This window comes from Nannobrachium achirus (assembly GCF_963921795.1).
Source record: "Nannobrachium achirus genome assembly, chromosome: 19".
Classification (NCBI taxonomy): Eukaryota; Metazoa; Chordata; class Actinopteri; order Myctophiformes; family Myctophidae; genus Nannobrachium; species Nannobrachium achirus.
In genome coordinates this window covers 27,337,571-27,349,691 of record NC_137826.1, presented here as the reverse complement: position 1 = coordinate 27,349,691, position 12,121 = coordinate 27,337,571, and the positions used below count along the sequence as shown (strand labels likewise).

The following is a 12,121-nucleotide window of genomic DNA, read 5'->3' as shown; positions in this document are numbered from 1 at the left end:
GTGTGTGTGCCGGTGTGTTTGGCAAAATACTGTACTAAAAATAACAGGGCGACTGCTTTCCACACTCTCTGCGTGAAAGCTAACTGAACAGGAAACTTAGCCCCACTAGCTGCCATTGTTAGCGGAGCCCAAGGGATGACTGCATAGTTAGCCCCTCTAATTTCCTTCAAGTTGTTATGTTTTTCCTGTTGGACCTGGACCCTCTCTCCCTCCCTCCTCCCCTCCCCTCCACTCTGCTCTGCCTGTGGGGCTGTTGTGTTGTGTGTGCACTGGCTCCATTTCCAGGCCAGGGCCACCTGTTAGCCATGGATCGCCCTCAGCATTTGGAAGCATGTGAGTTTGTGTGCGCTCAATCTGGCTTCATGTTTGCAGAAACCTTCACAGAAGCTGGTTTCAAGCCCGAGAAACAAACCTGGCTTACTGAACCATTAAGCTCAAAGAGCACACTGCACTTAAACCACCCCCCAAAATCAACGCACCCGCCCCTGAGGGTAGCTTTCACTCGACGTTGTGTGCTGGAATTTACGGGTGTAGACAGTAGACTCATACTCCATGTACTCCCAGTGTATACTGTATGTGGTGAACCCCGTCAGCTGGTGTGTGTGTGTGTGTGTGTGTGTGTGTGTGTGTGTGTGTGTGTGTGTGTGTGTGTGTGTGTGTGTGTGTGTGTGTGTGTGTGTGTGTGTGTGTGTGTGTGTGTGTGCGTGTGACCGTTTTGAACGAAATGCCTCGAATGATGAACACAGCAAAGCATGCAATCTTGGTGAAATTGGGCACGCATGTTCCCACTAGGCAGAGGAAGAAATGATGGCGCTATAACAGGCCAATTTGTGTTTTTACCTTTAACTCCACCGATCAGTGGACAACTTTGTATGCGCATGCCCAAGAGGCTAAGGAAAAACCTTTGCCCTGCATTTTTAAGATATGCCTTTATTACTTCATCAGATTCTCTCCAACAATCACGCAAATCTATATCTCTATAGTCATTCAAGACCGATCTGACCGATATTTCATATTCCATCCTAATTGGCTAATATTGCCTTCCAAAGTTTGCAGAAGTGCTCCTCTTTTGAACAAAATGCCTCAAATCATGAACGCAGCTTGAGATTACCTTGAGATTTGCCACGCATATTCCCACTAGGCCAAGGAAAAAAAGCCACCCCTTTCACATTGGCCTATTATTGCGCCACCAGGACACCTGACCTGGCGGAGACCTGTGCTCGGAAGAGAACTGTTTTTTAACCAAATATCGGTCGGACTGAATGGAATAAAATGTCAATGTCATTACCACACACACAGACACACACAGACACACACCCACACACACACTCTCTCTAGGCCTGTGCAAAAAAATCGATTTACTATATTATCGTGATGTTAATGCTGGTGATTCAATTAATCGATTTTCAAAGTTCAGAATCGATTTTCCCGATTTTATTTATTTATTATTATTATTATTTTTTTTTTTTAAGGCGAAATTAACCTGAAGGTGAAATAACCACTTTCAGTCAGAGTAAGTACAGGTCCTAAAGGAACAGTTTTAGGTCATGAGGATGTCATGTTATGGCTAAAGCTAGCTGTAGGCCTGCAGCACAGCGATTTCTTTTTTCTTTTTTTTTATGACTGTTGTGTCCTGTGTTTTCTGGCATCTTGACCAGGAACATGTTGTTGTAATGTTGTACCACTGGCACTTTGGCTGAAATAAATGTCAGAAAGATTGACTGACTTTATTTGGCTACATTGATTTGAAGTATATGATTCAACTTTTAATGTTTTATATTGTTTAGAATTGTTTTAAAATCTTTCAATATAAAAAAGCTGTAATCTTAGGGGAAAAATCCCAATAATCGTGATTCGAATCGCAAATCGCAGGAAAACGCAATAATCGTGATATAATCGAATCGTCACCCTATGAATCGAAATCGAATCGAATCGGGAAAAAGTGAATCGTAAAAAAGCTGTAATCTTAGGGGAAAAATCGCAATAATCGTGATTCGAATCGCAAATCGCAGGAAAATCGCAGGAAAACGCAATAATCGTGATATAATCGAATCGTCACCCTATGAATCGATCCATCCCCACCCATCCATCCATCCATCCATCCATCCATCCAGTGTCCCACTTAAAGCTTGCTATTGACAGGGGTTGAGACATCATTAGCAGTAGCACCTACAGTATGTTTTTCTTTTGGCCTGTGTGTGTATTTTGTGTTGTATATTGGTCCTTCAAGAGAAGCATTAATCCCCCACCCCCCCCCCACACACACACACTCCCCCCATTCCTGTTACACAAAGAAAAGCCCTGAAGCGTATATTGCAATCAATGGCTAGAACATAGCATTCCCATTCCCTGGCTGTAAGTGGTGCACAGTACACAGCGCACTACACTCTACTAGACCCCATCACAGTACACAGCGCACTACACTCTACTAGACCCCATCACAGGAACACGCTTACAGGCAGGAGTCAGAGCCCTCCCCTGATATCCTCATATTGACGTCTGGGCGGTAGCATTAGAGGCCATTTTTCAGACCGTGATTTTTCTCTCCGACGCGCGCTGGAAATCTCATTTGCCACAGCAGGGACCCCCCACCCGCCCCAACCCTTAAAAAATAACAACAACAACAGCATTGTCCTTGGAGAGAGCGTGGTCCCCAGGCTCCTGGCTTCAGAATGGGCTCTGCCTGATGGTTTGGCAGGTGTCCCGTCGGTCTCTCTGGTAGCACAAGCTTTAATTCATCATTCATTTTATTTTAGATTCGGTTTGACCCGTGAGCCCACACACTTCAGTCTTTGAGTTTGATCATGAAATTGTTAGATACTGTTCTGGCAGAAATTCACTTTTTGCCATTGCTGTACAATGAGTGAATCTGTTCCATTCAGTTTCATTTGATTGTACTTTTCTCTCCCAGGGAGAAGACGGAGCAGCCGGTCCATCAGACGGTAAGACTGCTCTTGTGTTTCTACAACCTTCCCCTTTGGCTTGCTGTGTGGCAGGGCTGTTGCGTCTTACAAGCACGCTCACACGTGCGCACAGCTGCACGCACGCGCGCACAGCCGCACACACTCACTACACGCGCGCACATCCGCTCACGGTCGTGTCTATGGACAGTGACATTAATTTACAGTGTATTCCTCATCCAGTATGCAGGATCCTCACCAAATCTAATATGCTATTTAAACACTTCTACATACAGACATGACAACACTTACCGTACATATTGTCTGTAGCCTATGTTGTGTGTGAGATCATGCCACAGGTTGTTGTCCCCCGCTGCATTCTGTAGAACAGGGGTTCTCAAACCTTTTTAGGCTGTGACCCCCAAAATAAACATATTTGAACTGGGGACCCCCACCCTGACAAGCACTTGGAATTTTAGGTATTACATTTTAAAGTGACTCGGTTCTAGAGATAAATATTGTGAAAGTAGATAGATAGATACATCGCCTCGCACTGCAAGGCGTTGTGAGCATGTAGATCGGCTATTTTCACAATGTTTGCCTCTTGCTTACTGGCCAATTAAGCTAGTTTGATATTAAAACGGTCTTGAAAGTCCTTAAATTGTCACTACCCTGTATACACAGATACCCTGTACACACTTATACTGTGTGTTGGTTTGTTGAGTTAGAAAAAAACAATTACATTAAGCTAATCATCTGGGGACCCCACAAAATAATTTGGGGACCCCACTTGGGGTCCGGACCGCAAGTTTGAGAACCACTGCTGCAGAACAACCACTCCCCCGGGTTGACTGAATTGAGAGTGAATGAGAGGCAGACAGGTAGCACTACTAGTCAGTAGACTTTTTTCCTCTTCCAGCAAGTTTCCAAATAAAACATCAGCCCCCCAGAACACCTAGGGCACCACTCGACAAGCTCTGATCAGTGTTGTTTTTGACAGCAAATATTGATTTAGTTTTAGTCATAGTCTTTTGAATAAAATGTCATTTAGTCACAAAAATTAATTAAAATAATTTAGTCACCTGAAAAGTATTAGTTTAGTCTAATTTTAGTCGACTAAATATCATAAGATTTTAAGCGACTAAATCTACAGTTGATTTAGTCGACTAAAATGTATTTTGGCAGGCCTTGATGGCGTCGTAATGACTGGTTTTACACTCGGTTGTGTGCTGAAAATAGCAGATCTACAACCTCACAACGCGTTGCAGCGCCAAACATAAAATTACTCTCTTCTCCACTAGTCCCTCCCTAACGTTTTAGTCTAGTTTTTTATTTTGTTGATCATCAAATTATCAATATATTTAGTCTTAGTTTTAGTCACCACAGCTTAGTTTTTGTTTAGTTTTTATTTCGTTTTCGTCAGTGAAAAAAAACAAAGTCGACAAACATTTTTCGTCATAGTTTTAGTCGACGAAATCAACACTGGCTCTGATACAGACCTCCTGGACGGCACAGAGTTGGGAGCCAAGTGGTTGCGCGGCTGAACCAAACCCTGAGTGTGTGTGTGTGTGTGTGTGCTGTGCTCCCTGTCACTGTAGACGCTCAGAGGGCAGCCGCCAGCAACCGCATGGCCTCCACCAGCCTGATCCACGAGACGGACCTCGTGGTGTCCATCAACGACCTGGACAACCTCTTCAACTCAGACGAGGATGACCTGGCTGTGAGTAGGAGCCATGTGCTCAACCATTAACCCATTTAGACCCGAGGACCCCGTTCCACTAAATGTCTTCTAAATCTTAACGGTTTTCTGACAAACCTATGTTTCTATATTAGTGGTTATCAATTTTTTTTTATCAATGAATTATATGTATTTGGCCGCGGACCACCGTCTCAAAATATTTTGTTCCAGGGACCCCCCCAGAAGCAAACATTTGAGTTACAAACATTTTCATGATTTTTAAAAAATGTCTACAAGCCCATAACGCGGTTTGTATATCTGCTATTTTTTTTTATATCCAAAGTATAAAATAACGGTTAAAGTGCTTTCCAGGTCTAAATGGGTACAAAAATAAAATGCATAAGTGTGTGTGTGCACGTATGTGTGAAATATAGTAAAGTGCATGTTTTCCTTGGTGTGTGAGGCTGTTTACATTATGTCTGTGCCAGTCGGCGTGATGTCTCCATGCTGCCCATCAACGGCTGTCAGATCCTTCTTCTGCCCACTGTGGTCTAATATAGTGGCTTAGATTCCAAACGGCTTTCCCCAGCTCTGAGATGGATGGCTTCCAAACAGCCACTCCGTCACTGCAACTGGCACAGCACTGCTGAAGCCCACTGCGTTGATTCCACAGTACACACAGTCACACACAGTCACACACACACACACACACACACACACACACACACACACACACACACACACACACACACACACACACACACACACACACTGGCACACGCGCAAGCACTGGCACACGCTCCACATTCATATACACGACACATGAATGCAGCGTAAATGATCAAATTCAATATAGGCCCCAAAATGCTATGTATGCATGTCGTTACAGTTCTAAATTGATTGGCCTTAGTCTTAGACATACAGTATTGTAGGAATGAATGTTGAGTAACATCACTGAGAATCCTTTTACATGTTTTTTCAAATGATTGTCTTTGATGGTTGAGGTCGCTAGAAAACACTCACTTTGAACATTTGTCCACAGCCCGGCTCCAGGCGAGCTGCAAATGGGACAGAAGACAAGTTTGGCTCCAAGGAACCAAAGCCAGCCACTCTGGACCACGTGTCCTGCATCAGTATGTATTTATGTCTTATTTCACTCTGGACCACGTGTCCTGCATCAGTATGTATTTATGTCTTATCACTCTGGACCCCGTGTCCTGCATCAGTATGTATTGATGTCTTATTTCACTCTGGACCCCGTGTCCTGCATCAGTATGTATTTATGTCTTATCACTCTGGACCCCGTGTCCTGCATCAGTATGTATTGATGTCTTATTTCACTCTGGACCACGTGTCCTGCATCAGTATGTATTTATGTCTTATCACTCTGGACCCCGTGTCCTGCATCAGTATGTATTGATGTCTTATTTCACTCTGGACCACGTGTCCTGCATCAGTATGTATTTATGTCTTATCACTCTGGACCCCGTGTCCTGCATCAGTATGTATTTATGTCTTATCACTCTGGACCCCGTGTCCTGCATCAGTATGTATTTATGTCTTATTTCACTCTGGACCCCGTGTCCTGCATCAGTATGTATTTATGTCTTATCACTCTGGACCCCGTGTCCTGCATCAGTATGTATTTATGTCTTATCACTCTGGACCCCGTGTCCTGCATCAGTATGTATTTATGTCTTATCACTCTGGACCCCGTGTCCTGCATCAGTATGTATTGATGTCTTATTTCACTCTGGACCACGTGTCCTGCATCAGTATGTATTTATGTCTTATCACTCTGGACCCCGTGTCCTGCATCAGTATGTATTTATGTCTTATCACTCTGGACCCCGTGTCCTGCATCAGTATGTATTTATGTCTTATTTCACTCTGGACCACGTGTCCTGCATCAGTATGTATTTATGTCTTATCACTCTGGACCACGTGTCCTGCATCAGTATGTATTTATGTCTTATCACTCTGGACCCCGTGTCCTGCATCAGTATGTATTGATGTCTTATTTCACTCTGGACCACGTGTCCTGCATCAGTATGTATTTATGTCTTATCACTCTGGACCACGTGTCCTGCATCAGTATGTATTTATGTCTTATCACTCTGGACCCCGTGTCCTGCATCAGTATGTATTTATGTCTTATCACTCTGGACCCCGTGTCCTGCATCAGTATGTATTTATGTCTTATTTCACTCTGGACCCCGTGTCCTGCATCAGTATGTATTTATGTCTTATTTCACTCTGGACCCCGTGTCCTGCATCAGTATGTATTTATGTCTTATTTCACTCTGGACCACGTGTCCTGCATCAGTATGTATTGATGTCTTATTTCACTCTGGACCACGTGTCCTGCATCAGTATGTATTTATGTCTTATCACTCTGGACCCCGTGTCCTGCATCAGTATGTATTTATGTCTTATTTCACTCTGGACCCCGTGTCCTGCATCAGTATGTATTTATGTCTTATTTCACTCTGGACCCCGTGTCCTGCATCAGTATGTATTTATGTCTTATTTCACTCTGGACCCCGTGTCCTGCATCAGTATGTATTTATGTCTTATTTCACTCTGGACCCCGTGTCCTGCATCAGTATGTATTTATGTCTTATTTCACTCTGGACCCCGTGTCCTGCATCAGTATGTATTTATGTCTTATTTCACTCTGGACCCCGTGTCCTGCATCAGTATGTATTTATGTCTTATTTCACTCTGGACCCCGTGTCCTGCATCAGTATGTATTTATGTCTTATCACTCTGGACCCCGTGTCCTGCATCAGTATGTATTTATGTCTTATTTCACTCTGGACCCCGTGTCCTGCATCAGTATGTATTTATGTCTTATTTCACTCTGGACCCCGTGTCCTGCATCAGTATGTATTTATGTCTTATTTCACTCTGGACCCCGTGTCCTGCATCAGTATGTATTTATGTCTTATTTCTCTGGACCCCGTGTCCTGCATCAGTATGTATTTATGTCTTATTTCACTCTGGACCCCGTGTCCTGCATCAGTATGTATTTATGTCTTATTTCACTCTGGACCCCGTGTCCTGCATCAGTATGTATTTATGTCTTATTTCTCTGGACCCCGTGTCCTGCATCAGTATGTATTTATGTCTTATTTCACTCTGGACCCCGTGTCCTGCATCAGTATGTATTTATGTCTTATTTCACTCTGGACCCCGTGTCCTGCATCAGTATGTATTTATGTCTTATTTCTCTGGACCCCGTGTCCTGCATCAGTATGTATTTAATGGACCCCGTGTCCTGCATCAGTATGTATTTATGTCTTATTTCACTCTGGACCCCGTGTCCTGCATCAGTATGTATTTATGTCTTATTTCACTCTGGACCCCGTGTCCTGCATCAGTATGTATTTATGTCTTATTTCCCAGCACATTGATTCACTGCATGCATTCCCTTATCCCAAAGTTGGTTCAAGGATTAGATTCCCTTAACCCCTCGAGCCCTCTGAAGATTAATGATGATGCAGTTAGATTTAACCGGAGAACCACTTTACGTTTGACATGTATTATTTCTCTGTACACAATGCCTGGTAAGTGGGATGGGATCAAATGCATTGATCTCTAATGAAAATGAAAGCTCTCCTTACTTCCAGCACCATTAGTGCTCCCCTTGTGCCTTGCCACCTAGTGGCGGAGCAGAGAGCACAGCTGTATTTGTTTATCTTTGCATCCATGGTTTTTGGCACAGAACTGACATCTTGGTGTCATTGGAGCAGGTGCTACTGTCTGATTATCTCCTGTATGACTGTCACATTGACATTGTTTTGTTTGTGCTCCTATCAGTGTAAACGTGCCATAATCTGTTGCTCAGTAAACATGGAAGACATAAATATGAAAGCTTGATATAGCCGGATTGGACGGTGTTTACAACAGAATTTGATTTTAATTATTTATCAATTTGAGCGGGAGTAATAATTTATGATTCAGGCAACACGGCATCATGTATTTTCCTACGACTAAACAAGCGTGCTGGACGTACAGTACGGTACCATTGGTGTAGATTAATAAATGCATACCATTCCAGGTCTGGTGTTTTCACTGCAAAGCCTGTTTGTGAGACGCCTCCCATGATGCATCTGGCTATTATGAGATGCCAATGCCATTTTTACACAAAGCTTCTGTGAGAGCAAATTAGGGTGTTCTGTTGCAGCCTGACATTGTTCATCACCGCACTGTGCTATAATTTGGAGTTGTCTTTCTTTAAACAGACATGCTGTTGTACACTTCTGACCTGCAGCCTTTGTAGCAAAATCAATTTGCTACAAAGAGTTTAAACCTATTTGTACAGACTAGCTTTTATGCTTTATCAACCTTTATAACCCTTTTTATTTAATATGCTTTATGTTTATAATTGTATTATTTCATCCGTTTCGCTAAACTGCAAAGCACTAAGTTGCTATATAAATAAACGCATTATGTACGTTCAGTCTCTACTTGGAGAATGTGTCTCTTGACAGGCTGTGTCTTTCCTCTGCTCCAGGCTCAGCAGACCTGCACCAGATGTTTCCCACGCCTCCCTCGCTAGAGCAGCACATCATGGGATACTCGCCCATGAACATGTGCAGCAAGGAGTACGGCAGCATGGAGAACAACCCGGGCATGACCTCGCTGGACGGCACCACTTCGCTCGGAGGCCACTTCAAGATCGAGGTGGAGGAGAGCTTCTGCAGCCCAAAGCCCTCTGAGATCAAGGTGAGGCTGCGCTGAGCTACGGCAGCTCCTCATGAAAAGCCTCGTGTTTCCAGGAGAACAGATCTGAGCCGCCTGGCGTTCCATAAGCCGCGATGTGACACATTGTCGGATTGTAGAGCTCTTCTTTAACGTGAGATTAGTGTTGTTTTTGACAGCAAATATTGATTTAGTTTTAGTCATAGTCTTTTGAATAAAATGTCATTTAGTTTTAGTCATAATTTAGTCACCTGAAAAGTATTAGTTTTAGTCTAATTTTTGTCGACTAAATATCATAAGATTTTAGGCGACTAAATCTACAGTTGATTTAGTCGACTAAAATGTATTTTGGCAGGCCTTGAAGGCATCGTAATGACTGGTTTTACACTCGGTTGCTGCGACGCGTTGTGAGCTTGTAGATCGGCTATTTTCAGCAACCAACACCCGAGAGCAACCAAACATAAAATTACTCTCTTCTCCACTAGTCCCTCCCTAACGTTTTAGTCTAGTTTTTATTTTGTTGACGGAATTATCAATATATTTAGTCTTAGTTTTAGTCACCACAGCTTAGTTTTTGTTTAGTTTTTATTTAGTTTTCGTCAGTGAAAAAAACACAGTCGACAAACATTTTTCGTCAGTTTTAGTCGACGAAATCAACACTGCGTGAGATACGCCGTCAATATATTCAGGTGTTGTTTAACCGCTCTGGTCTAAACTACTGCACTACTGCTACTTTTATCAGAACATACTGTAACACTAGGCAACATGCCAGTGGGACAAGGTTTGTCCTACTGAACAAAGTTTTACCAAGTCCCTCTGTGTACATCCAAAGTGTTGCTGTACAAGAGAGAGAGGAAGAGAGATATTTTGTTTGTGATAACTAAGTAATGGGACCCAGAGTTCCATAGCATGCTTTATAGAATTTCATTGTTATACTGTTATACACATTATTGTGTATCATTATTTTATGCTTTAACTATTGAAAAATAGCAGATATACAAGCTCACAGCGCGGCAGTGCCGCGCTGCGAGCTTGTAGATCTGCTATTTTTGAAAAATCGTGAAAATTAGAATTTTGAACCAATTTTGACCCGATTCCTAAGTGTCTTTTGAATCCTTCTAACTAAGGTTTTTTGAAAAACCGATGTTTCTATGTCAGCAATCTGGCCAGCCATCGTCAAAGAAAAGGTATTTTTGAGCGGTGGTCACACCGTCTCCATAGCGTGGCTGTGTGTGTATCCGTGTATGTATGTATGTATGTATGTATGTATGTGTGTCTGTATGTAGCCTCTGGTGTAGCCTCAGTACCCCTGGGTGACCAGAGAGGTGCTGTTGAGTCTAGCCTGCCCTGAGCATCAACTGCAATAGCAGTGGTGGCACGCACACACACACACACACACACACACACACACACACACACACACACACACACACACACACACACACACACACACACACACACACACCACCGCTCACTTCAAACTTGGGTTTGATTGGAGCTCAGTTAGTCTGTTCTTGAGAGAGTACTACTGTATGTCAGTGGGTCTCAAACTTTTTCATATGAAGGACCCCCAAAATTATTTTTATTTGGCCATGGACCCCCATCTCAAAATATTTAGTTCCAGGGACCACCCAGAAGCAAAATTTTAGTTACAAACGTTCGCTTTAAAAATACATAATATTCAAGGATTTGCACACATTTTCACGACTTTTTTCAAAAATAGCAGATCTACAAGCTCGCAGCGCAGGACTCGGTGCCGCGCTGTGAGCTTGTATAGCTGCTATTTTTCAATAGTTAATCCTAGGCCTAAATGGGTTAAATGTTTTATTATATTTCATTTAAAACCTTATAACAATCATGAACTGTTGATTAGAAAAGTTAATAATAATAATTAAAAAAAAGTAAGTCTCCCCTTAACTGTACCAGAAAAAGAAAACGTGGTTTAAAAACCCAAGGAATCCAAATGTTGCTGTACGGTTCTTCCTCATACAGTACTTCACCGTGCTCATATCCCTTGGTGTGCCTTCTCTCCTCCTCAGGACTATTCATTTGTGTACAAACCAGAGCTGTGCCAAGCATTTGTGGGCTGTTCGATGTTTGCCCCTCTGAGGACACTACCCAGCCAGTGTATGCCCCCCATCAAGCTGCCAGAGGAGTGCATCTACCGACCAAGCTGGACCATGGGCCACAGGGAGATGCTCAACCCTGTGGCCTACCTCAACAAGGACAGGTACAGCCATGTTTGTGCCACCGCTTTGAATGAGACTCAAATGGGACTCGTCCCAAATGAGAGAAGAACAAAAAGTATGTTGAGTTAGTTCTGCAGCTTTGATATTTGATATAACGGCAATGGCAAAAGAAGATGAATACCAACATGCCCCACTATGTCGTCATTGTCGGGTGGAAACCTCGTTTCTCCAAGTTTCAAATTTGTATGTTCTTTCGCGTCGGGTGGAAACCTTGTATCTCCAAGTTTAAAATGTGTATGTTGTTTCGCAAAGTAAAGCCCTGCTTCATCATACAAGGCCGTCACACAAAAGTAGTGAAAACAGCTGATCTACAAGCACACAACGCCTCATGGTAGATCAGCTGTTTTAAATCATTTTTAAAATGATAAATGCAAAACAAACGGTTTTGTACATACAAGGTTTTCATGGGGCAACGACGATATATTATGAAGAGTTTGATGTGAAAGAGACCTACTGTATGTTGTTACACTACAAAGTTGTATCAAAACATAGGTAGTAGGCTCATTCCTGTTTACAAAGGGAGGCGTTGTATCGGTTTGACCAGCTAAGAACTGTTCATTTGTGAAGCCTGTGACTTCACCAATGGT

General features: G+C 42.9%; 1 protein-coding gene across 1 annotated transcript in view; it reads left to right on the top strand.

Annotated features, from left to right (window-relative positions):
- med13a (mediator complex subunit 13a) overlaps positions 1 to 12,121 on the top strand; it is a 118,438-nt gene that overhangs the window by 87,683 nt on the left and 18,634 nt on the right. The window contains 5 exon segments of the mRNA XM_080749694.1: positions 2,912 to 2,942; positions 4,499 to 4,620; positions 5,621 to 5,711; positions 9,098 to 9,309; positions 11,325 to 11,515. Coding sequence (XP_080605820.1) covers positions 2,912 to 2,942; positions 4,499 to 4,620; positions 5,621 to 5,711; positions 9,098 to 9,309; positions 11,325 to 11,515 — 647 coding nt within the window.